We start from the raw sequence: 26,962 nt of genomic DNA, 5'->3' as shown, positions 1-26,962 counted from the left end.
TGGCCACTCAAGTATTGACCAGTTTTTAGCTTTGAAAAACCCCTTTGTTGCTTTAGCAGTATGTTTGGGATCATTGTCTTGCTGTAGAATGAACCGGCGGCCAATTAGTTTTGAGTCATTTGTTTGAACTTGAGCAGATAGGATGTGTCTATACACTTCAGAATTCATTATGCTACTACCATCAGCAGTTGTATCATCAACGAAGATAAGTGAGCCAATAGCTTCAGCAGCCATACATGCCCAGGCCATAACACCCCCACCATCGTTTTTCACAGATGAGGTGGTATGCTTTGGATCTTGGGCAGTTCCTTCTCTTCTCCATACTTTGCTCTTGCCATCACTCTGAAATAAGTTCATCTTCATCTCATCAGTGGTGGGGAAGATGCTGGAGTAAATTATAAAAGACGAAATTGCGGAGCATTTGGATAGCAGTAACAGGATCGTTCCGAGTCAGCATGGATTTACGAAGGGGAAATCATGAGATTTGGACTAATCTACTGGAATTCTTTGAGGATGTAACTAGGAAAATTGACGGTGGATGTGGTCTACCTCGACTTTCAGAAAGCCTTCGACAAGGTCCCACATAGGAGATTGGTGGGCAAAATTAGAGCGCATGGTATTGGAGGTAGGGTACTGACATGGATAGAAAATTGCTGGACAGACAGAAAGCAAAGAGTGGGGATAAATGGGTCCCTTTCAGAATGGCAGGCAGTGACTAGTGGAGTACCGCAAGGCTCGGTGCTGGGACCGCAGCTATTTACAATATACATCAATGACTTGGATGAAGGGATTAAGTACCATTAGCAAATTTGCAGATGATACAAAGCTGGGTGGCAGTGTGAACTGTGAGGAAGATGCTATGAGGTTGCAGGGTGACTTGGACAGGTTGTGTGAGTGGGCGGATGCATGGCAGATGCAGTTTAATGTGCATAAGTGTGAGGTTATCCACTTTGGTGGTAAGAATAGAAAGGCAGATTATTATCTGAATGGTGTCAAGTTAGGAAAAGGGGACGTACAACGAGATCTGGGTGTCCTAGTGCATCAGTCACTGAAAGGAAGCATGCAGGTACAGCAGGCAGTGAAGAAAGCCAATGGAATGTTGGCCTTCATAACAAGAGGAGTTGAGTATAGGAGCAAAGAGGTCCTTCTGCAGTTGTACAGGGCCCTAGTGAGACCGCACCTGGAGTACTGTGTGCAGTTTAGGTCTCCAAATTTCAGGAAGGATATTCTTGCTATTGCGGGCGTGCAGCGTAGGTTTACTAAGTTAATTCCCGGAATGGCGGGACTGTCATATGTTGAAAGACTGGAGCGACTAGGCTTGTATACACTGGAATTTGGAAGGATGAGAGGGGATCTTATCGAAACTTATAAGATTATTAAGGGGTTGGACACGTTAGAGGCAGGAGACATGTTCCCAATGTTGGGGGAGTCCAGAACCAGGGGCCACAGTTTAAGAATAAGGGATAGGCCATTTAGAACGGAGATGAGGAAAACCTTTTTCAGTCAGAGAGTTGTGAATCTGTGGAATTCTCTGCCTCAGAAGGTAGTGGAGGCCAATTCTCTGAATGCATTCAAGAGAGAGCTAGATAGAGCTCTTAAGGATAGCAGAGTCAAGGGATTTGGGGAGAAGGCAGGAACAAGGTACTGATTGAGAATGATCAGCCATGATCACATTGAATGGTGGTGCTGGCTCGAAGGGCCGAATGGCCTACTCCTGCACCTATTGTCTATTGTTTATTATCATCTGTCCACAAGACCTTTTTTTCCAGAACTCTGGGTGCTCTTTTAAGTACTTCTTGGCAAACTGTAACCTGGGCATCCTATTTTTGTGGCTAACCAGTGGTTTGCATCTTGCAGTGTAGCCTCTGTGTTTCTGATCATGAAGTCTTCTGCGGACAGTGGTCATTGATAAATCCACACCTTACCCCTGAAGAGTGCTTCTGATCTGTCGGCCGGTGTTTGGTGTTTGGCCGATTTTCTTTATTATAGAGAGAATTTATCTGTTATCAGCTGTGGAGGTCTTCCTTGGCCTGCCAGTCCCATTGTGATTAGTAAGCTCACCAGTGCTCTCTTTCGTCTTAATGATGTTCCAAACATTTGACCTATGGTAAGCCTAAGGTTTGGCTGATGTTTCTAACAGTTTTACTCTTGTTTCTCAGTCTCATAATGGCTTCTTTGACTTTCATTGGCACAACTTTGGTCCTCATGTTGATAAACAGCAATAAAAGTTTCCAAAGATGATGGAAAGATTGGAGGAAAGACGAGGTGCTGAGAGCTCTCTTATACCTGCATTAAGGAGGCAATTAAACACACCTGAGCAATTACAAACGCCTGTGAAGCCATGTGTCCCAAACATAACGGTGCCTGAAATGGGGGGACTATGTATTAACACAGCTGTAATTTCTACATGGTGAAACCAAAATGTATAAAAATACCCTTTAATAAAATCTGACAATGTGCACTTTAACCACATGTGATTTTTTTTTACTACAAATCTCAAATTGTGGAGTACAGAGGCAAATAAATAAATGATTATATTAGTGCTCTCATTCCTGGGAACTCATCCTGAGCACTCAAAAAGAATCAAATGCAGCTCAGCATACGAGGCAGCTGATTTTCCATCTTTCCTCACTCCCCGAAAGATGTTTCACAGGGCATCGATTTGATGTCTGCAGCTCACTAGTTACATTCAAACAATGAATGTTTCAAGTCTCCCATCAGAGGCTTTGGGCTAACAGCACAGCCACTATGTAGATTTCTCTCAAGCTTCAAGAGGAAAATTAACAACTCCCTCCATGCGCTTAAATTATTTCAAATTTATGAAGCATACCTCAGCATCACATGCAGCTTTTCCTTCACGGACAATAAATATTACTGAAATTATCTCTTTCACAAATTCACATATCAAACCTAAGATTATAATTTTAGTGAGCAACGGTTGGTATCTTACCCTTCACTTTCAAAGAAGCGCTCGTCTCTTGATCCTTTGTAAGACAGGTATATTTTCCAGCATCTTCAAGTTTTAAGTTCTTGATAAGTAACTCAACACAGGAATCCTTTTGTTTTATTTCATATTTCTCGCTTAAATGAAGTGCCACAGATCCTTTCTTCCATTCCACATGGGCATTCGGTTTAGTGATCTCACAGTGCAGAACAGCAGTAGAACCCTCTTCAGCCTCCATGTTCTGAAGCTCTTGTTTGAAAAGCACAGGAAGGGCTAGGAAAGAGGAATTTAATTCATGAAATGAGTACTTTGTTTTCAAATGGACATTTGAAACTTCAAAAAAAGTACGAAAATCAATGTTTTAAGAAGAAATTTAATTTCAGGATTCTTCAAACATTTGTAAATATTGCACCTTCGTTGTGGACTGAAACAATTAGATTAGATTACCTTCATTTCAACTAATAAACCTTCTTTCTTGAAAGTTGATCATTTCTATAATTTTAAGCTCATCTGATCACATACCATTCAACATCTGAAATGGCAACTCACAGGCAACATTTCAAAATTCATGACATTTCAGTCATAGAGTCATAGAGTGATACAACCCCTTCGGCCCAACTTGCCCACACCGGCCAACAATGTCCCAGCTACACTAGTTCCACTTGCCTGCGCTTGGTCCGTATCACTCCAAACCTGTTCTATCCATGTACCTGTCTGTTTCTTAAACGATGGGATAGTCCCAGCCTCAACTATCTCCTCTGGCAGCTTGTTCCATACACCCACCACCCTTTGTGTGAAAAAGTTACCCCTCGGATTCCTATTAAATCTTTTCACCTTCACCTTGAATCTATCCTCTGGTCCTCGATTCCCCTACTCTGGGCAAGAGACTCTGTGCATCTACCCGATCTATTCCTCTCATGATATTATGCACCTCTATAAGATCCCCCCTCATCCTCCTGCGCTCCATGGAATAGAGATCCAGCCTACTCAACCTCTCCCTATACCTTACACCCACTAGTCCTGGCAACATCCCCGTAAATCTTTTCTGAACCCTTTCAAGCTTGATAATATCTTTCCTATAACATGGTGCCCAGACCTGAACACAATATTCTAAATGCGGTCTCACCAACGTCTTATACAACTGCAACATGACCTCCCAACTCTATAATCGATACTCTGACTGATGAAGGCAAAAATGCCAAAAGCCTTTTGACCACCTTATCTACCTACGACTCGACCTTCAAGGAACCATGCACCTGTACTCCTTGATCCCTCTGCTCTACAACACTACCCAGAGGCCTACCATGTACTGTGTAGGTCCTGCCCTTGTTCGACATCCCAAAATGCAACACCTCACACTTCTCTGTATTAAATTCCGTCAACCATTCCTCTGCCAATCGATCCAGATCCTGCTACAATCTTTCACAACCATCTTCACTATCTGCAAAACCATTCACTTTTGTACCATCAGCAAACTTGCTAATCTTGCCCTGTATGTTCTCATCCAAATCCAGTCTAATCCCAAAAGTTCACTAAATGCTGTATTTATACTCTAAATGCTGTATTTATACTCAAAGTCACTCTGTGACTTTATACATATACTTTAACCTAATGTCTCATTCTGGACAAAAATAAATCAAAATTTGGCCATCCAATGGGCCGGAACTAGCTGAGAATCTGCATATTTAATCTTTGCCCAGTTTTACATCGTTTAGGAATGGCAACACAGTACATTGAATTGAGATGAATGGCTGCAATGGGAAAAGTTTAGATCTGGGCTCATGCAAATATATTTCCCTCACTGTTTTAATTTGACACGGTCTCAAATGAGTGATTAGTGTAAATGGTGAGACTCCGTGGGATACTGGATGAATTGGATCCAAAATTGTCTTTATAATAGGAAGCAGAGGACAATGATAGTGGGTCATTTATGCCATTTTAAGCCTGTGACGCTGTACTGCAGGGACTGCAGCTGGGATCCCTATGAATTGTATTCTGCACTATATTTTGGTATGAATGTAGGAGACATGGCTGGTAAGTTTGCAGATGGCATCAATATTGTGGTGTAAGTCATTAAGCAGAGAACAGGTTTAGTCTGCAGGATGATACTGATGAGTGGCAAAGTAATGGCAGATGTTATTTAATCTTGATCAGTGTGAGCAGATGCATTTTTGAAGGATTAGTAAGAGTAGGACATTCACAAGGAATAGTAAGCTCCTAGGAACTTGATGAACAAGGATCCCCAAGGGTCGTAGTACAAACAGCTCAGGTGGTAAAGACGGCATATGGGATACTTGCCTTCATTGAGGCACAGAACACAAGAGAAAGAAAGTTATGGGACAGCTGAATAAAATATTGGTCAACTGGAGTATTATGAGCAGTTCTGTTTACTGCACTTGAAGAAGGACATGATTAACACTGGACAGGGTGAAAAAGACAGCCATCAGATATTTCGCGTGTAGAACATTTCATTAGGAATAGAGGCTGGATAAGCTTTGTTTTGGTAGGTAAAGTTAACTTCCCCAATATTGACTGGAACAGCATTAATGTGTCAGGCTTATATGGGGCAGAACTTGTTAAGTGCATCGAGGAGGGTGCTCTAAGTATCCAGATGATCCAACCTGGGAAGAGGCTGTGCTGGACCTGGAAATGATTGGAGTTTCAGTGACAGAGTATTTTGGGAATATAGTTCATAACTATATGTTTTCAGAGATTTATGTATAAGGACAGGACTGGACCACTAGTGAATATACTAAATTCGGGTAAGAATAATTGCAATAGTATCAGACAGGAATTGGGGTGAGTAGATTGCGAGCGGCTATTGTTGGGTAAAATCACAGGTGGGAGTCATATATCACAGGTGGGAGTCAAGCTGGTCGGAATTCAACCTGTTCCTATGAAGAATATGTAGCCTTGGTAGCGGATAGCGGAGTGAGAGGGTATGGGGAGAAGGCAGGAACGGGGTACTGATTGAGAGTGATCAGCCATGATCGCATTGAATGGCGGTGCTGGCTCGAAGGGCTGAATGGCCTACTCCTGCACCTATTGTCTATTGTCTATTGTCTATTGTAGATTGTATTCAAAACCATGACCGGGCCATAGAAGACAGAGAGTAGTGATAGAAAGGTGTTATTCCGACTGGAGGTCTGTGACCAAAGGAGTTCCACAAGCACTTAAACCTCTGTTTGTAATACACACACATACAAATGATTATGATGAAAATATAGGTTGGCCACCAATTAAGTTTGCAAGTGACACATAAATTAGTGGAATTGTTAATAGTGAGGAAGATTTCATCTTCCAAAATTTGCTGCAAATTAGAAATGGCAATAATAATATTTCAAGCTTGCTAATGAATATCATTATATAGAAGAAAATGGAAATGTTTAATAATTGTAGATAAAATACTGAATTAAATCTTTTGAAACAAGTAATAAATTAGTTATTAAAAATGTTTGTTGTCATACCCTTCACTTTCAAAAAGCCAGATGTCTGCCGATCGCCTGAATCACAGGTATACTCTCCGGCATCTTCAACGTTTAGATTATGAATAAGTAGCTCCACACAGGAACCCTTTTGCGTCATTTCATACTTCTCACTTTTATGAAGTATCACAGATCCCTTTCTCCATTTCACAAGGGCATCTGGTTTTGAGATTTCACAGTGCAAAGTGACAGTACTTTCCTCTTCAGCTTCTTTATTCTGAAGCTCTTTTTTGAAAACCACAGGAAGGGCTAAGAGAAACAATGATTCCATTCAAACAGGTTCAAATAAACAGTCAATGACTGAAGAAGCTATTTAATTTCAGGATATGTTATAATTCGGCAACATCCTAAACTTTTTTTTATACTAATGCTATATTTTTTTAACTCCTCTAGTGCAAGATTGCTGGAAGCCATGTGATAAATTGCATTTTGTTTACATGCTTCTTTCTTGCTGTTATCACACTATTGAACAACCTCTCATACACTAAGGATAGGACACGCATACGAACAGCTGGGAATGTACAATGAAATAAATTGGCAGGTACTTTGCCTGACATCTGACATACAATTTTTATTATTCTTAATGTGATTCTCATAGGCTCAGGACTCAATTATTCACAATTGATGCCTCCGTATGTCTTGGGTGTATCCTTACCAGGGTGTGTAGGGAGGAACTGCAGGTGTTGGTTTCAACCAAAGATGGACACAAAAAACTGGAGTAACTCAGCGGGTCAGACAGCATCTCTGGAGAAAAGAAATAAGTGACATTTCGGGTCGAGACCATTCCTCTGAAGGATCACCTATTCCTTTTCTCCAGAGATGCTGTCTGACCTGCTGAGTTACTCCAGCTTTTTGTGTCTATCGTTGCCAGGGTTGCTGCCTTACATCCAATGCCCTGAACTTTTTAAAAGGTTACTTCTGCAGTAGTGGCCATGGCCATGCAGACAAATGGGTTTAGCATAAACCGATATTACGCTCGGCATGCATGAGCTGGACTGAAAGAGACTGAATATGTGCCGTACACTTCTAGGAGAGAACGCAGTCTAGATGAACTGAATAAAACTGCAGATGCCGAAATCTGAAACAAGAACAGAAATAAGAAATCAGCCAGGTGAGCATCATCTGTGGAAAGTTAAACCAGTTAACACTTCAGGTCGAAGATGCTACAATAGAAATGAGAAAGAGAGAAAACAAGTTTATCAAAGAAGCAGAGAAGGCGGGGGGGGGGGGGGGGGTGCTTTGAGTGGAAACAAAGGGAATGTCACTATCGAGTGAAATGATAGACGGGCATTGAGTGGATAGTTAAGTTTCTTTGCCTGTGCATTTTACTGCTAATGTTGTAAAGGCCAGGTGATGTTGTACACTCTGGCTTCGTCAAAAAAAATTGTGGTGGTGGGGGGGTGGGGGAGGAAGGAAATGTACAAAGAGCAAAACTCTGACACGGGCAAAGTGTTGCATTTTGGGAAGTTAAAGCAGGACTTACACAGCAAATGGCAGACCCTAGAGAGTGTTATTGAACAAAGAGACTAAGGGGTACAAGTATAGAGTTCCCGGAGATTGGTGACACAGGTGGACAGAATAGTGAAGTAGACATTTAACACACTGGCCTTCATCAGTCAGAGTACTGAGTGCAACAATCATAATATTATGACTGTACAAGACACTGGTAATACTACACATACTATGTGCATTTCTCATTACCCAGCTGCATAGAATATGTCATTAAGCTGGATAGGGTGCAGAAAAGATTCAAAAGGATGTTATCCAGACAAGAGGGCTTAGATTATATGGAAAGGACAGATATGCTAAGGCATTTCCCGTGGTGGATAGGAGGCTAATATACACATGACAGAGGTATATCGGTCAGCCATGAGGGGGCCTAAGAAAAAAGAAAGAAGTATATAAAATCATGAGGGGAATAGATAAGGAGACTGGTCAGCCATTTCCACAGGATAATCTAAGCAAGACGGCATACATTTAAGACGAGAGGAGAAAGGTTTAAATGAGACCTGAGGGACAACTTTTTCACAAGGAGATTGGTGGATATGTGGAATGAACTACCAAAATATATGGTAGAGGCTGGTGCAATTACAGTGTTTAAAAGGCAACTTGGTCGGCCTGAACAAATTGGTCCAATGTGCCTGTTTCCATGTTGTATGACTTTTCACGTGAAATCTAATGGGTGTTTTCTTACCTTTCACTTTTAAGGAGGCTGTGGTCTGTTGATCTCCAGAATCACAGGTATATTCTCCAGCATCCTCCAGTTTTACACTGTGAAGAACCAACTCAATGCAGAGACCTTTTTGTTTCATTTCATATTTGTCACTTGGACGAAGCAGCCTGGAACCCTTTTTCCATTTGACGGGGGCATCCGACTTGGTGACTTCACAGTGTAGAGTAGCAGTGCCGTTTTCCTCAACTTCCTGACTGCAAAGCTCTTTTTGGAAAAGTATCGGCAAGGCTATAGAGAATGATCATTTGTGTTGAATTAGATAAAATAACATTAATACCCATACGAATAATGATATAATTACAGAAAAATAAAATGCTTTAAATACAGCAGTTCAGACACAATCTATGAGCACAATGGGAGAGAAGGATCCGTTTCTGCATTTAACAGAAGGATTAGATTTGGTGAGCTCACCATACAAATGATTTAAGATGAGTGGGGAAAGATTTAAAGGGGACCTGATGGACAACCTTTTCACAAAGAGATTGGTGGATATGTGGAATGAGCTACCAAAATATATGGTAGAGGCTGGTGCAATTACAATGTTTAAAAGGCAACTTGGTCGGCCTGAACAAATTGGTCCAATGTGCCTGTTTCCATGTTGTATGACTTTTCACTTGTGAAATCTAATGGGTGTTATCTTACCTTTCACTTTTAAGGAGGCTGTGGTCTGTTGATCTCCAGAATCACAGGTATATTCTCCAGCATCCTCCAGTTTTGCACTGTGAAGAACCAACTCAACGCAGAGACCTTTTTGTTTCATTTCATATTTGTCACTTGCACGAAGCAGCCTGGAGCCCTTTTTCCATTTGACGGGGGCATCCGATTTGGTGACTTCACAGTGTAGAGTAGCAGTACCGTTTTCCTCAACTTCCTGACTGCAAAGCTCTTTTTGGAAAAGTATCGGCAAGGCTATAGCGAATGATCATTTGTATTGAATTAGATAAAATAACATTAATACCCATACAAAATGATATAATTACAGAAAAATAAAATGCTTTAAATACAGCAATTCAGACACAATCTATGAGCACAATGGGAGAGAAGGATCCCTTTTTGCATTTAATAGAGAGATCAGATTTAGTGAGCTCACCATACAAATGAACAGCAACATCCTTATGAATATTCTTATTGTAAAGCTTTTTTAAAAATTAACAGAGATGCATGGTGAACCACAGGCACTTGGCCAACAGCTAATCCAACAGACAAAAGGTAAGCATGGGTGTCAAATCTTCAGAGTAAGGGAATCAAGAACCAGAAGACATAGTTTTAAGGTGAGGGGGAAAAAAGGAACCTAAGGGGCAACACTTTTACACAAAAGGTGATGGATGTATGGAACGAGCTGCCAGAGGAGGTAGTCGAGGCAGGACTATCACAAAGTTTAAATGACATTTGGACAGGTACAAGGATAGGATAGATTTTGAAGAATATGGGCCAAATGTTGGCAGGTGGGACTAGTGTAGATGGGGTGTGTTGGTCGACGTGGGCAAGTTAGGCTGAAAGGCCTGTTTCCATGCTGTGTGACTCTAAAATGCAGAGGAAGAGCACTATGATTGGACAACCAGCAAGAAGTTCTTGAGTTAAGAGATATTGAGTGGTTCAGCAGAGACATTGAATTGTTCAGCTCTACACCCATGCCAACTATCATGCAAATCTAAATCTACCCCACTTGCCTGCAATATTTCCATATTCCTCTATGCCATATAAAATTCATAACATATAAGAGTACAGCACAGGAATAGGCCCTTTGGTCCACAATATCTTTGCCAATCATGATGCTGTGGCGGTCCCTGGGGATTAGGCCACTCCTTGGGTCATCCCCCTCGGCACTAGATGGACAGGGACGAGGGACTGCCTGAGGCTACGGGGTTTCTCCTAAGGGGTTTTATCAGACATTCCTTCAATGGAACTTGTGATGTGTGGATGCAAGTTATCGGCATTAAAGATCCCTTGAAACCTGCCTGGCATCTAGCCTTATTCTAACTATATCCAGGCCACTACAATGCCATATTAAGCTAACCTCATCTGTTTGCATATGATCCATGTCCCTCCATTTCTGCCATGTTCATGTTCTTGTCTAAATGCCTCTTAAATGTTAAGAAGTCATTAAGTTGGATAGAGTGCAGAAAAGATTCAGAAGGGTTATCAGGACAAGAGAACAAGTTATAATGAGATGCTGGGTAGGCTGGGATTTCTCCCCCCTGGAGTTTAGGAGGCCGAGGGATAACATTATAAAAGTATATAAAATCATGAGTTACATAGATAAGTTGAATAGTTCATCTTTTTCCCAGGGTAGAAGAGTCTAAAACTAGAGGGCATATTTTTAAGGTGAGAGGAGAAAGATTTGAAGAGGATGTAAGCAGCAGCTTTCTCGACAGAGTGTGATAGATATGTGGAATGAACTGCCCGAGGATATCATAGAGGCGGGTACAATTATACTGATTCAAAAGCTATTTGTTTGGTATCAATGAGTTGGGTCAAAGTGCCTGCTTCCATGCTATATGACTCCAAGACTCTAAGTTATCTGAACGATCTCCGTTCGACGTACAAAGTGTAATGGATATCATTATACCTTTCACTTTTAAGGAGGCAGTGGTCTGTTGATCTCCAGAATCACAGGTATATTCTCCAGCATCCTCCAGTTTTACACTGTGAAGAACCAACTCAATGCAGAGACCTTTTTGTTTCATTTCATATTTGTCACTTGGACGAAGCAGCCTGGAGCCCTTTTTCCATTTGACGGGGGCATCCGACTTGGTGACTTCACAGTGTAGAGTAGCAGTGCCGGTTTCCTCAACTTCCTGACTGCAAAGCTCTTTTTGGAAAAGTATCGGCAAGGCTATAGAGAATGATCATTTGTGTTGAATTAGATAAAATAACAATAATACCCATACGAATAATTATATAATTACAGAAGAATAAAATGCTTTAAATACAGCAGTTCAGACACAATCTATGAGCACTATGGGAAAGAAGGATCCCTTTCTGCATTTAACAGAAGGATTAGATTTGGTGAGCTCACCATACAAATGATTTAAGATGAGTGGGGAAAGATTTAAAGGGGACCTGAGAGACAACCTTTTCACAAAGAGATTGGTGGATATGTGGAATGAGCTACCAAAATATATGGTAGAGGCTGGTGCAATTACAATGTGTAAAAGGCAACTTGGTCGGCCTGAACAAATTGGTCCAATGTGCCTGTTTCCATGTTGTATGACTTTTCACTTGTGAAATCTAATGGGTGTTATCTTACCTTTCACTTTTAAGGAGGCTGTGGTCTGTTGATCTCCAGAATCACAGGTATATTCTCCAGCATCCTCCAGTTTTACACTGTGAAGAACCAACTCAACGCAGAGACCTTTTTGTTTCATTTCATATTTGTCACTTGCACGAAGCAGCCTGGAGCCCTTTTTCCATTTGACAGGGGCATCCGATTTGGTGACTTCACAGTGTAGAGTAGCAGTACCGTTTTCCTCAACTTCCTGACTGCAAAGCTCTTTTTGGAAAAGTATCGGCAAGGCTATAGCGAATGATCATTTGTATTGAATTAGATAAAATAACATTAATACCCATACAATATGATATAATTACAGAAAAATAAAATGCTTTAAATACAGCAATTCAGACACAATCTATGAGCACAATGGGAGAGAAGGATCCTTTTTTGCATTTAATAGAGAGATCAGATTTAGTGAGCTCACCATACAAATGAACAGCAACATCCTTATGAATATTCTTATTGTAAAGCTTTTTTAAAAATTAACAGAGATGCATGGTGAACCACAGGCACTTGGCCAACAGCTAATCCAACAGACAAAAGGTAAGCATGGGTGTCAAATCTTCAGAGTAAGGGAATCAAGAACCAGAAGACATAGTTTTAAGGTGAGGGGGAAAAAAGGAACCTAAGGGGCAACACTTTTACACAAAAGGTGATGGATGTATGGAACGAGCAGCCAGAGGAGGTAGTCGAGGCAGGACTATCCCAAAGTTTAAATGACATTTGGACAGGTACAAGGATAGGATAGATTTTGAAGAATATGGGCCAAATGTTGGCAGGTGGGACTAGTGTAGATGGGGTGTGTTGGCCGACGTGGGCAAGTTAGGCTGAAAGGCCTGTTTCCATGCTGTGTGACTCTAAAATGCAGAGGAAGAGCACTATGATTGGACAACCAGCAAGAAGTTCTTGAGTTAAGAGATATTGAGTGGTTCAGCAGAGACATTGAATTGTTCAGCTCTACACCCATGCCAACTATCATGCAAATCTAAATCTACCCCACTTGCCTGCAATATTTCCATATTCCTCTATGCCATATAAAATTCATAACATATAAGAGTACAGCACAGGAATAGGCCCTTTGGTCCACAATATCTTTGCCAATCATGATGCTGTGGCTGTCCCTGGGGATTAGGCCACTCCTTGGGTCATCCCCCTCGGCACTAGATGGACAGGGACGAGGGACTGCCTGAGGCTACAGGGTTTCTCCTAAGGGGTTTTATCAGACATTCCTTCAATGGAACTTGTGATGTGTGGATGCAAGTTATCGGCATTAAAGATCCCTTGAAACCTGCCTGGCATCTAGCCTTATTCTAACTATATCCAGGCCACTACAATGCCATATTAAGCTAACCTCATCTGTTTGCATATGATCCATGTCCCTCCATTTCTGCCATGTTCATGTTCTTGTCTAAATGTCTCTTAAATGTTAAGATGTCATTAAGTTGGATAGAGTGCAGAAAAGATTCAGAAGGGTTATCAGGACAAGAGAACAAGTTATAATGAGATGCTGGGTAGGCTGGGATTTCTCCCCCCTGGAGTTTAGGAGGCCGAGGGATAACATTATAAAAGTATATAAAATCATGAGTTACATAGATAAGTTGAATAGTTCATCTTTTTCCCAGGGTAGAAGAGTCTAAAACTAGAGGGCATATTTTTAAGGTGAGAGGAGAAAGATTTGAAGAGGATGTAAGCAGCAGCTTTCTCGACAGAGTGTGATAGATATGTGGAATGAACTGCCCGAGGATATCATAGAGGCGGGTACAATTATACTGATTAAAAAGCTATTTGTTTGGTATCAATGAGTTGGGTCAAAGTGCCTGCTTCCATGCTATATGATTCCAAGACTCTAAGTTATCTGAACGATCTCCGTTCGACGTACAAAGTTTAATGGATATCATTATACCTTTCACTTTTAAGGAGGCAGTGGTCTGTTGATCTCCAGAATCACAGGTATATTCTCCAGCATCCTCCAGTTTTACACTGTGAAGAACCAACTCAATGCAGAGACCTTTTTGTTTCATTTCATATTTGTCACTTGGACGAAGCAGCCTGGAGCCCTTTTTCCATTTGACGGGGGCATCCGACTTGGTGACTTCACAGTGTAGAGTAGCAGTGCCGGTTTCCTCAACTTCCTGACTGCAAAGCTCTTTTTGGAAAAGTATCGGCAAGGCTATAGAGAATGATCATTTGTGTTGAATTAGATAAAATAACAATAATACCCATACGAATAATTATATAATTACAGAAGAATAAAATGCTTTAAATACAGCAGTTCAGACACAATCTATGAGCACTATGGGAAAGAAGGATCCCTTTCTGCATTTAACAGAAGGATTAGATTTGGTGAGCTCACCATACAAATGATTTAAGATGAGTGGGGAAAGATTTAAAGGGGACCTGAGAGACAACCTTTTCACAAAGAGATTGGTGGATATGTGGAATGAGCTACCAAAATATATGGTAGAGGCTGGTGCAATTACAATGTTTAAAAGGCAACTTGGTCGGCCTGAACAAATTGGTCCAATGTGCCTGTTTCCATGTTGTATGACTTTTCACTTGTGAAATCTAATGGGTGTTATCTTACCTTTCACTTTTAAGGAGGCTGTGGTCTGTTGATCTCCAGAATCACAGGTATATTCTCCAGCATCCTCCAGTTTTACACTGTGAAGAACCAACTCAACGCAGAGACCTTTTTGTTTCATTTCATATTTGTCACTTGCACGAAGCAGCCTGGAGCCCTTTTTCCATTTGACGGGGGCATCCGATTTGGTGACTTCACAGTGTAGAGTAGCAGTACCGTTTTCCTCAACTTCCTGACTGCAAAGCTCTTTTTGGAAAAGTATCGGCAAGGCTATAGCGAATGATCATTTGTATTGAATTAGATAAAATAACATTAATACCCATACAAAATGATATAATTACAGAAAAATAAAATGCTTTAAATACAGCAATTCACACAATCTATGAGCACAATGGGAGAGAAGGATCCCTTTTTACATTTAATAGAGGGATCAGATTTAGTGAGCTCACCATACAAATGAACAGCAACATCCTTATGAATATCCTTATTGTAAAGCTTTAAAAAAAATTAACAGAGATGCATGGTGAACCACAGGCACTTGGCCAACAGCTAATCCAACAGACAAAAGGTAAGCATGGGTGTCAACTCTTCAGAGTAGGGGAATCAAGAACCAGAAGACATAGTTTTAAGGTGAGGGGGGAAAAAGGAACCTAAGGGGCAACACTTTTACACAAAAGGTGATGGATGTATGGAACGAGCAGCCAGAGGAGGTAGTCGAGGCAGGACTATCACAAAGTTTAAATGACATTTGGACAGGTACAAGGATAGGATAGATTTTGAAGAATATGGGCCAAATGTTGGCAGGTGGGACTAGTGTAGATGGGGTGTGTTGGTCGACGTGGGCAAGTTAGGCTGAAAGGCCTGTTTCCATGCTGTGTGACTCTAAAATGCAGAGGAAGAGCACTATGATTGGACAACCAGCAAGAAGTTCTTGAGTTAAGAGATATTGAGTGGTTCAGCAGAGACATTGAATTGCTCAGCTCTACACCCATGCCAACTATCATGCAAATCTAAATCTACCCCACTTGCCTGCAATATTTCCATATTCCTCTATGCCATATAAAATTCATAACATATAAGAGTACAGCACAGGAATAGGCCCTTTGGTCCACAATATCTTTGCCAATCATGATGCTGTGGCGGTCCCTGGAGATTAGGCCACTCCTTGGGTCATCCCCCTCGGCACTAGATGGACAGGGACGAGGGACTGCCTGAGGCTACGGGGTTTCTCCTAAGGGGTTTTATCAGACATTCCTTCAATGGAACTTGTGATGTGTGGATGCAAGTTATCGGCATTAAAGATCCCTTGAAACCTGCCTGGCATCTAGCCTTATTCTAACTATATCCAGGCAACTACAATGCCATATTAAGCTAACCCCATCTGTTTGCATATGATCCATGTCCCTCCATTTCTGCCATGTTCATGTTCTTGTCTAAATGCCTCTTAAATGTTAAGATGTCATTAAGTTGGATAGAGTGCAGAAAAGATTCAGAAGGGTTATCAGGACAAGAGAACAAGTTATAATGAGATGCTGGGTAGGCTGGGATTTCTCCCCCCTGGAGTTTAGGAGGCCGAGGGATAACATTATAAAGGTATATAAAATCATGAGTTACATAGATAAGTTGAATAGTTCATCTTTTTCCCAGGGTAGAAGAGTCTAAAACTAGAGGGCATATTTTTAAGGTGAGAGAAAGATTTGAAGAGGATGTAAGCAGCAGCTTTCTCGACAGAGTGTGATAGATATGTGGAATGAACTGCCCGAGGATATCATAGAGGCGGGTACAATTATACTGATTAAAAAGCTATTTGTTTGGTATCAATGAGTTGGGTCAAAGTGCCTGCTGCCATGCTATATGACTCCAAGACTCTAAGTTATCTGAACGATCTCCGTTCGACGTACAAAGTGTAATGGATATCATTATACCTTTCACTTTTAAGGAGGCAGTGGTCTGTTGATCTCCAGAATCACAGGTATATTCTCCAGCATCCTCCAGTTTTACACTGTGAAGAACCAACTCAATGCAGAGACCTTTTTGTTTCATTTCATATTTGTCACTTGGACGAAGCAGCCTGGAGCCCTTTTTCCATTTGACGGGGGCATCCGACTTGGTGACTTCACAGTGTAGAGTAGCAGTGCCGGTTTCCTCAACTTCCTGACTGCAAAGCTCTTTTTGGAAAAGTATCGGCAAGGCTATAGAGAATGATCATTTGTGTTGAATTAGATAAAATAACAATAATACCCATACGAATAATTATATAATTACAGAAGAATAAAATGCTTTAAATACAGCAGTTCAGACACAATCTATGAGCACTATGGGAAAGAAGGATCCCTTTCTGCATTTAACAGAAGGATTAGATTTGGTGAGCTCACCATACAAATGATTTAAGATGAGTGGGGAAAGATTTAAAGGGGACCTGAGAGACAACCTTTTCACAAAGAGATTGGTGGATATGTGGAATGAGCTACCAAAATATATGGTAGAGGCTGGTGCAATTACAATGTTTAAAAGGCAACTTGGTCGGCCTGAACAAATTGGTCCAATGTGCCTGTTTCCATGTTGTATGACTTTTCACTTATGAAATCTAATGGATGTTATCTTACCTTTCACTTTTAAGGAGGCTGTGGTCTGTTGATCTCCAGAATCACAGGTATATTCTCCAGCATCCTCCAGTTTTACACTGTGAAGAACCAACTCAACGCAGAGACCTTTTTGTTTCATTTCATATTTGTCACTTGCACGAAGCAGCCTGGAGCCCTTTTTCCATTTGACGGGGGCATCCGATTTGGTGACTTCACAGTGTAGAGTAGCAGTACCGTTTTCCTCAACTTCCTGACTGCAAAGCTCTTTTTGGAAAAGTATCGGCAAGGCTATAGCGAATGATCATTTGTATTGAATTAGATAAAATAACATTAATACCCATACAAAATGATATAATTACAGAAAAATAAAATGCTTTAAATACAGCAATTCAGACACAATCTATGAGCACAATGGGAGAGAAGGATCCTTTTTTGCATTTAATAGAGAGATCAGATTTAGTGAGCTCACCATACAAATGAACAGCAACATCCTTATGAATATCCTTATTGTTAAGCTTTTAAAAAAATTAACAGAGATGCATGGTGAACCACAGGCACTTGGCCAACAGCTAATCCAACAGACAAAAGGTAAGCATGGGTGTCAAATCTTCAGAGTAGGGGAATCAAGAACCAGAAGACATAGTTTTAAGGTGAGGGGGAAAAAAGGAACCTAAGGGGCAACACTTTTACACAAAAGGTGATGGATGTATGGAACGAGCAGCCAGAGGAGGTAGTCGAGGCAGGACTATCACAAAGTTTAAATGACATTTGGACAGGTACAAGGATAGGATAGATTTTGAAGAATATGGGCCAAATGTTGGCAGGTGGGACTAGTGTAGATGGGGTGTGTTGGTCGACGTGGGCAAGTTAGGCTGAAAGGCCTGTTTCCATGCTGTGTGACTCTAAAATGCAGAGGAAGAGCACTATGATTGGACAACCAGCAAGAAGTTCTTGAGTTAAGAGATATTGAGTGGTTCAGCAGAGACATTGAATTGTTCAGCTCTACACCCATGCCAACTATCATGCAAATCTAAATCTACCCCACTTGCCTGCAATATTTCCATATTCCTCTATGCCATATAAAACTCATAACATATAAGAGTACAGCACAGGAATAGGCCCTTTGGTCCACAATATCTTTGCCAATCATGATGCTGTGGCGGTCCCTGGGGATTAGGCCACTCCTTGGGTCATCCCCCTCGGCACTAGATGGACAGGGACGAGGGACTGCCTGAGGCTACGGGGTTTCTCCTAAGGGTTTTTATCAGACATTCCTTCAATGGAACTTGTGATGTGTGGATGCAAGTTATCGGCATTAAAGATCCCTTGAAACCTGCCTGGCATCTAGCCTTATTCTAACTATATCCAGGCCACTACAATGCCATATTAAGCTAACCTCATCTGTTTGCATATGATCCATGTCCCTCCATTTCTGCCATGTTCATGTTCTTGTCTAAATGCCTCTTAAACGTTAGAGTGCAGAAAAGATTCAGAAGGGTTATCAGGACAAGAGAACAAGTTATAATGAGATGCTGGGTAGGCTGGGATTTCTCCCCCCTGGAGTTTAGGAGGCCGAGGGATAACATTATAAAAGTATATAAAATCATGAGTTACATAGATAAGTTGAATAGTTCATCTTTTTCCCAGGGTAGAAGAGTCTAAAACTAGAGGGCATATTTTTAAGGTGAGAGGAGAAAGATTTGAAGAGGATGTAAGCAGCAGCTTTCTCGACAGAGTGTGATAGATATGTGGAATGAACTGCCCGAGGATATCATAGAGGCGGGTACAATTATACTGATTAAAAAGCTATTTGTTTGGTATCAATGAATTGGGTCAAAGTGCCTGCTTCCATGCTATATGATTCCAAGACTCTAAGTTATCTGAATGATCTCCGTTCGACGTACAAAGTGTAATGGATATCATTATACCTTTCACTTTTAAGGAGGCAGTGGTCTGTTGATCTCCAGAATCACAGGTATATTCTCCAGCATCTTCCAGTTTTATGCTATGAATAACCAACTCAACACAGGGACCTTTTTGTTTCATTTCATATTTATCACTTGCATGAAGCAGCCTGGATTCCTTTTTCCATTTGACGGGGGCATCCGACTTGGTGACTTCACAGTGTAAAGTAGCAGCGCAGTTTTCTTCAACTTCCTGACTGCAAAGCTCTTTTTTGAAAAGTATCGGCAAGGCTAAAAGAGATGGTAATTTGTGTCCAACATCGAAACCCACAACGATTCAAAAACAATAAAATAAATACTGTAAATACTAGGTAATTCGGATAAATTTATGGGCACAATGAGAGAGAATGATTCATTTCTGCATTTGACAGTGGGATCAAATTTGGTGAGCTCACCATGTAAATCAACAGTACAATCCATCTGATCATCCTGATTGTGAGGCTCTTTTTTTTGAAAATTCAGATGCATGGTGACCCACAGGCTCGTGTCCCACCACTAATGCATGAGTCCAAGGTAAACATAAGTGTCAAATTTTCAGAGGTTACAGAGAAAGAGCACTTTGATAGGACTGCCTTCAGAAAAAGTTGTGTCTCAAGTCAGAGTTGGTTCTGCATAGAAACAGGTCTTTCGGTCCACCACTTCCGTGATGACAAACATGCAAATTTATACCTAGCCCATATGCCTGTAATTATTCCAACTTTATCTATGCCTTACACAACTTGCAAAAAAAAGAACAAGAGTTCTGCACAGCAATAGGCTCTTCAGCCCATGAAGACTGCGCCATCCATGATGCCAAATTAAGCAAACCCAATCTGCCTTGATCCACATCCCTCAATTTCCTGCATATTCATATGCTTGCCAAAATTGTTTTTAAACTTTGCTATTGTAACTGGCTCCACCACCCATTCAGCAATGCATTCCAGACTCTAAATAATTAAAAAATCGCCTTGAACAAATTATTTGCCTTTTCCCCTCTCACCTTAAACATATGCCTTCTTGTGTGTGACATTTCCACTCCAGGAAAAATGCTCTGACCCTTTCTCTGCCTCTCATAATTTTGTAAATTTCTATCAGTACTCCCCTCAGCCACTGACACTCCAGCAAAAAACACCCAATTTCAAGTAGAGGTTTGACAAACTTGGATTGTTTTCTCTGCAACACTGGAGGTTATGGGGATTCCTGATAAAAGTTTTTTAAATTATGAGATGCATAGATAGCATGGACAGTCAGAACCTTTTTCCCAGGGTGGAATAATTCAAAAAATTGACAGGAATAGCTTTAAGATGAAAGCTTAGAGGTGCGCAGGGCTAAGTTTTTACACAACGGGTGGTGAGTGCCTGGATCGTACTGCTTAGGGGTAGCAGTGGAGGTAGATTCAATAGTGGCGTTTACGAGACTTTAAGATAGGCAATAGGATATGCAGGGAATGGAGAGAAATGGATTGCATGCCAACAGATAAGAGTGGCAGGCAGTGGCACATCAATAGAGTTGCTGCCTTAAAGCGCCAGAGAACCAGGTTCGATCCTAACTAAGGGTGCTGTCTGTGCAAAGTTTGTACGTTTTCCTTGTGATCGCCTGGATTTTCTCCGGGTGCTCCAGTTTCCGCTCACACTGTGTACAGGTTTGTAGGTTAATTGGCTTTGGGTAAGTTGTAAAATTGTCCCAAGAGGGAGTTGGTAGTAAATGGGGTGATTGCTGGTCGGTGCAGGCTCAATGGGCTGAAGGGCCTGTTTCTGCACTGCATCTCTAAATTCTAAAGATGGTCTTAGCATCATGTTAGGCACAAGCAGTCTGGACCGAAGGGCCTAATCCCCAGCTGTACTGTTCTATGTTCTAATCGTAAAAGAGGTTTATTGAAAGCATTCAAGATGCAAAGAGATGTGCGGGGCTGAGACTGACGGGTACCTGGAGATATGATAGTGGTGTTTAGGAGGCTTTTAGATAAGCGCATGGCCATACAGGGAATGGAGGGATATGGATATGTGCACGCAAATGAGATTAGTTTATCTTGATATCGTGGTCGGCACAGACACTGTGGATGGAAGGGCCTGTTCCTGTCTTGTGCTGTTCTAGGTTCTATGTTCAAATGAGAGCGTGGCCAGGGTGGTAAGTGTCCTTGATGTTAGCGGCTGCCTTTTAGAAGTCAGTTCCTGTGATGGATCAGACCGGATTGAAAATGTGCCAGAACAACAAACTTGCTTTGAACCTCAGTAAAACCAAGGAATTGATTGTTGACTTCATGAGGGGAAAGCAAAGGATCCATTAACCAATTCCTATCGACAGGACGGCAGTGGAAAGAGTCAACAGCTTTAAATTCCTGGGCATGCATATCTCTGAAGATCTGTCCTGGGCGCAGCACATTGATGCAGTCATAAAGAAAGCTCATCAACACCTCTACTTCCTTAAAAGATTAGGGAGATTTGGTATGTCAACAAATACAACAAATACAAATGAACATTGAACTTCTAGAGGTAGAGAGCACACTGACTTCTCGCATCACAGCCTGGTTCAGCAATTCGAATACCCAGGAACCAAGGAGATTACATAGAGTGGTAGACATTGCCTGATCAATCACAGGTAATGACATCCTCACCATCAAAGGGATCTATAGTAGACACTGCTCAGAAAGGCAGACAATATCATCAAAGATCCACACCACCCTGGCAACACTCTCATTTCGCTCCTACCATTGGGAAGAAGGTAGATGAGCCTGAAAGCCGTGACCACAAGGTTCATGAAAAGCCTCTTCCAAGCAGTTGTCAGGCTCTTAAACACTGTACAATCCAGCAACTATGAACTTCTATAGACTATATATTTGGATAGTCTACTGATTTTGTTCTTTTTTTGCGCCAGTATTATGGTATTATTTTATTGAACTTTTTAATTATTATATTTATCTGCAAGTACTGCATTTATGGGGATGTTAAGCTGCTGCAAGTAACAATTTCTTTCCACAGCTTATCAGTACATATGACAACTAAACACTCTTGATTCTTGAAATGTTTTCTTGAGAGAATAGCTGCATAAGAAACAGATCTACTATTCTCTCAAAACATTATAATCCGTTTTCCAACCACCATAACTCTGACATGTCCTTCATGTTGCCACTGAATTTCTGGTCCTATCAGTGCTAATTCCATCCATGCTCTGACCTTCACTGTCAGCTGGCCAGCCTAGACTCACAATAATCATGTAAAGATTGATACAGTGCCAATTCACCTACCAGTTACTTTTAAGCAGCTTTTTGTCTTCTGGTCACCAGTATCACAGGTATATTCTCCAGAGTCTTCAACTTTTAGCTGGTGAACAAGCAATTCAACAGTGCAACCTTTTTGTATTATTTCATGTTTGTCGCTTGGATGAAGCAGAGTAGATCCTTTCCTCCATTTCACTGAATGATCTGGCTTAGTAAGCTCACAACAAAGTCTGGCAGTATTTCCTTCTTTATCTTCCATATCCTTAAGCTCCTTTATAAAATGTACAGGCAAGGCTAAGAGTGCCAAAATAATGATAAAAGTTATCTCAAGATTAAATAATAATACTGGCACATAAAGATAAACGCTTAATTTCCATTTTAATTAGAATAACCTGACATTATACATATATATTTATAAAGTGCTGCTTAAGAACCATTCATTTGAAATAAATAATGACACTGTGGATAGAGTTAGTTAAAATGTTAGTTAACTCAATGGTGAATGACTTTTTTACTGCATATGAACATTCAGAGTTTAGGTAATCACTTTTCTCAACACTTTTAGATGATTTGGAAATAGTGATTACAAAATCAAAATATGTAAAATAACTGATGAGCATACTTTGAATGACATGACATCTGCTGAAAAGGATGTAAATTGAGGTTATCGATTCAAAATAATTACCTAAAATTTAATTTGAGATGTTAGCAGATTACCTTTTATTTAGTGGGTTGTTAGGACACAGAATGGGCAACCAAAAACCGAAGAAGGGTCTAGACCCTAAATGTCATCTATCCATTCTCTCCACAAACATTGCCTGACCCACTGAGTTACTCCAGCACATTGTGTTTTGCTTAAGATTGCTGCATCCACAGATTCTTGTATCTCCAACCAGAAATAGTGTTTATTGGAGCGATTTAAAGAGCACCATTTAAAGTATGATAAAGAATTGAAGCGGATCATCCCTTCAACACCTATAAGATGTAGTACCCTTCATTATATGCTGCAAAATTCCTTAGCCCAAATGGCTTCAACCCCACCATTGCAACATCATCTTTGCTGTGAAATTATGCCCACAAATCAGGACTATCTACATTCATTTATGTGTGTTGCTTACACATTTATGGAATCAACAATTAAAAATGTTCAAATTATGTGATAAGCCCTTTTTATCTCTATTTATTAAACTGCACCAAATGATCCCTTTTAAATATATTAAGGAGCATTTCTAAAAACATACTTCCAAAATTTTCATTTGAATACCTTGTCCAATGAGATTTAAGACAAGTGAGATGCAAAGATTTTACATTCAAAGAAATGCAAGGGTCTTCATATGGAAACTTGAGAAAAAAATTCCAAAGGTGAAACAAAAGTTCTGCGAAGCTTATAGTAAGAACACAGGTACAATAAGACTGATGAAGATTCAATAAAAATGGTTAGAAATGTGGGAGCATTAAAAAAATGGGATTAATGTAAATAGGTGGTTATTGATCAGTGTGGTCTCAGTATTTCCATGCTGTCTCTCTCTATGACTATGATAAATAATGGTACTTCACCTTTTACTTTTAAGGTCGCTGTTGTCTGTTCATCCCCAGAGTCACAAGCATATTCTCCTGCATCTTCAAGTTTTATGTCATGAATAATCAGCTCAACCCTGGAACCATTTTGCTTAATTTCATATTTTCCACTGGGTTCAATAAACAGAGACCCCTTCTTCCATTTTACAGGAGCATCAGGCTTTGTTAGCTCACATTGTAATGTGACATCATTCCCTTCTTTATATTCCTTATTTTGAAGCTTTATCTTGAAAAGCACTGGAAGTACTAGAACAATAAATTGCAATATTCGTTCATAAGAGTCTCCAAGAACTTCAGAACTACATTTTACTAAATATCAAACAGCCCTCGCAAAAATCGTCAAGTTGCTATTCCCATGAATAACAACATAATTTGTGCGCAATTAAATTTATAGGTGTGTGCACATTAATACTACACATTTTGGTTGAACATTTTTGGTCACACATAAAATAAAGTCACTATAAAGAACATTTACTTCTTTTTGTGAAAAACCTGCAACAAAACAATAAAGAAATATTTTTTTCTAACTATTCGAACAAACTGGAGAAAACCTATAGACCCTGTTTCACAATCAACACATTGTTTTTCCTCTTTACAGTTATAAAGAAATATACGACACAGAAACTGGCTCTTCATCCAAATGAGCCTGCACCTTTCATCAATGCATTTATTCCAGTAAATGCATTAATTCCAGTTTTTATTTGCCATATTTATTTTTATTTGCCATATTTATGGCCAATTATTTTAAGATAATTATTTTATTATCTTGGGCAGGGCCGGTACACCTGGCGTCACGACCAGGTTCTGAAACCCATTGCAGAAGCTATCAGCATGGGAATCAGCAGCTGCAGACGAGCACCCCCCACCACCCAGATGATCACCTTCGTAAAGGCTGGAATGCAGCTGCCAAGAACCACAGCAGCCAAGAATCCGTCAGGAATCATGGCGACTGCGCAGGACTGGCAGCTTTCTGTAGACCTGGTGAAACAACTGAAGTTCCCACGGCACATTGCCACGACCACCCTGAGGCCAGATATCCTCCTGGTCTCAGAGGCGACCAAAAACATTGTCTTGTTGGAACTGACAGTGCCGTGGGAGGACCGTCTGAAGGAGGCCCACGAGAGGAAGAAGACCAAGTACGAAGAGCTGGTCATAGACTGCTGTAAGCGGGGCTGGAAGGCAAGGTGTATGCCCATCGAGGTTGGCTGTAGAGGTTTTGCATGGTAATCTCTCTACAAAGCCTTGAGTGCACTGGGTAACACCGGAATGGAGAGGAGAAGAGTCATCAAGAACACCACAGAGGCAGCGGAGAAAACCTCGAGATAGCTCTGGATCAGGGAGGTGCGAATGCTACCTGAACACAAGTCGTGGTCTGATCAACCATGGCTGGGTCGCCCGGGCAAGGGTGTCTGATGTTGAAAGACCCGAAACACCCAATGACCCCAGGTTACATCATTGATGATGTGTTCAGGAGGATCAAGCGATGTATTTTATCAATAAGATTGTCACAAAATGCTGGAGTAAATCAGTGGGACAGGTTGTTCCATTATTTTACCTCCTTTTAATTCCCTTCAATAAAGTATCTAGCAATAGCAGCACAATCATCAAAATTGTTAAATAACAAAAAGACAGCTTGTTTTTATTTCCATCAATTAATTATGATATAATCATCAAAACCTGATATGATGGACTAGGTTTGTAATGTTTTGCCCTGTTCACTGATCAACCCACATGCTGAAGATAGGCACAAAAAGCTGGAGTAACTCAACGGGATAGGCAGCATCTCTGGAGAGAAGGAAAGGGTGACGTTTTGGGTCGAGACCCTTCCTCAGACACATATGCTGACTGACTTGCATGAGATTCTGGTTCAGCAACACCTGATAGCATATGGAACAAATTATCAGGAGGTATAAAGTATCTTAGCAGACTTAAATCTGGATAATTCTTCATGGCCCGATGGGATGTGTCCCAGGCTGCTATGAGAGGCAAGGAAGGGGATTACTGGGCTTTGACTGAAAATTTTCAATCTACTATGTCCACGAGTGAGGTGTCAGATAACTGGAGAGCAGCAATGTTGTACATTAATTCAAGAAGGACAACAGGGATAAGACAGATAATTTCAACTTGGTGATAGGGAAATTATTGAAAAAAATCTAATGGAAAATCTGCAGGATCTGCAGAGATTGCAAATGCTGGAATCTGGAGTGAAACATAAGGTGCTGAACGCAGTGAGTCAAGCACCATTTGTGAAGGTAAAAAGGGATAGGTTTAGACTTCGGTATATTATTGTCATGTGTTCTGAGGTACAGAGAAAAACTGTTTTGCATACTATCCAATCAAATCAGATAATACAATACATAAATACAATCAAGCTAAACTCTAGTACAATAAGTAGAGCAAAGGGAAAGATATAGATGTCCAAGAGCAAAAGTCTAGCCCCTACAAGGTAGTGGTCAGTCCACTGGATCACAACAGCAGCGCCTTTATTTGCAGAATAAACTGCACTTACTGAAGCAAAGATTAATTAATGATGGTCAGCATGGATTTCTCAGGACAGATCCTGTCTGACGAATTTGATTTAATTTGTCAGAAGTTACTTTGTGTGTTAATGAGGGGAGTGCAATTGATGTAGTCAGCTAAGTGCCTTTCAACTAATTATTACAAAAAGTATATGTTCATATATAAGCTGTTAAAAAATGAAGATGTGAACGAAAATGAAGAACATATGAATATATTAATATTCCCATACCTTTCACTTTAAGGGAGGCTGTGGTTTGCTGATCTCCTGAAACACAGGTGTATTCTCCTGCATCTTCCAGTTTAAGATTGCAGATTAACAGTTCACTTATAGGACCTTTATTCTTTATTTTATATTTGTCACTGGTATGAAGTACCACAGTTCTTTTTCTCCACTCCACAGAAACATTTGACTTTGTTAGCTCACAATGCAGAGTGGTGGTGCTGCCCTCTTCAGCTTCCTTGTTCTGAAGCCCTTGTTTGAAAAGCACTGGAATGGCTGGCATGACAAGTTTATGGTGCATTACAATTAAAATGAAAAATTGCATTATTTAATTGTACAGTTGTACTTCTTACTTTTAAACCCCTAATTTTTAATGAAAAAA

The 26,962-nt window shown here is 40.6% G+C and overlaps 1 protein-coding gene across 1 annotated transcript in view; it reads right to left on the bottom strand.

Annotated features, from left to right (window-relative positions):
- Positions 1-26,962, bottom strand: part of obscnb (obscurin, cytoskeletal calmodulin and titin-interacting RhoGEF b) — a 368,207-nt gene that overhangs the window by 204,144 nt on the left and 137,101 nt on the right. The window contains exons 41-50 of the mRNA XM_078423526.1: positions 26,590-26,856; positions 23,820-24,086; positions 22,290-22,556; positions 19,031-19,297; positions 17,124-17,390; positions 14,521-14,787; positions 13,840-14,106; positions 11,913-12,179; positions 6,412-6,678; positions 2,951-3,217 (exon numbers count right to left, since the gene is read on the bottom strand). Coding sequence (XP_078279652.1) covers positions 2,951-3,217; positions 6,412-6,678; positions 11,913-12,179; positions 13,840-14,106; positions 14,521-14,787; positions 17,124-17,390; positions 19,031-19,297; positions 22,290-22,556; positions 23,820-24,086; positions 26,590-26,856 — 2,670 coding nt within the window. The remainder of the gene's footprint in view (positions 1-2,950; positions 3,218-6,411; positions 6,679-11,912; positions 12,180-13,839; positions 14,107-14,520; positions 14,788-17,123; positions 17,391-19,030; positions 19,298-22,289; positions 22,557-23,819; positions 24,087-26,589; positions 26,857-26,962) is intronic.

The sequence above is a fragment of the Rhinoraja longicauda genome, chromosome 2 (assembly GCF_053455715.1).
Source record: "Rhinoraja longicauda isolate Sanriku21f chromosome 2, sRhiLon1.1, whole genome shotgun sequence".
Classification (NCBI taxonomy): Eukaryota; Metazoa; Chordata; class Chondrichthyes; order Rajiformes; family Arhynchobatidae; genus Rhinoraja; species Rhinoraja longicauda.
The sequence above is the reverse complement of the archived record's forward strand: the minus strand, read 5'-3'. Positions and strand labels throughout refer to the sequence as shown.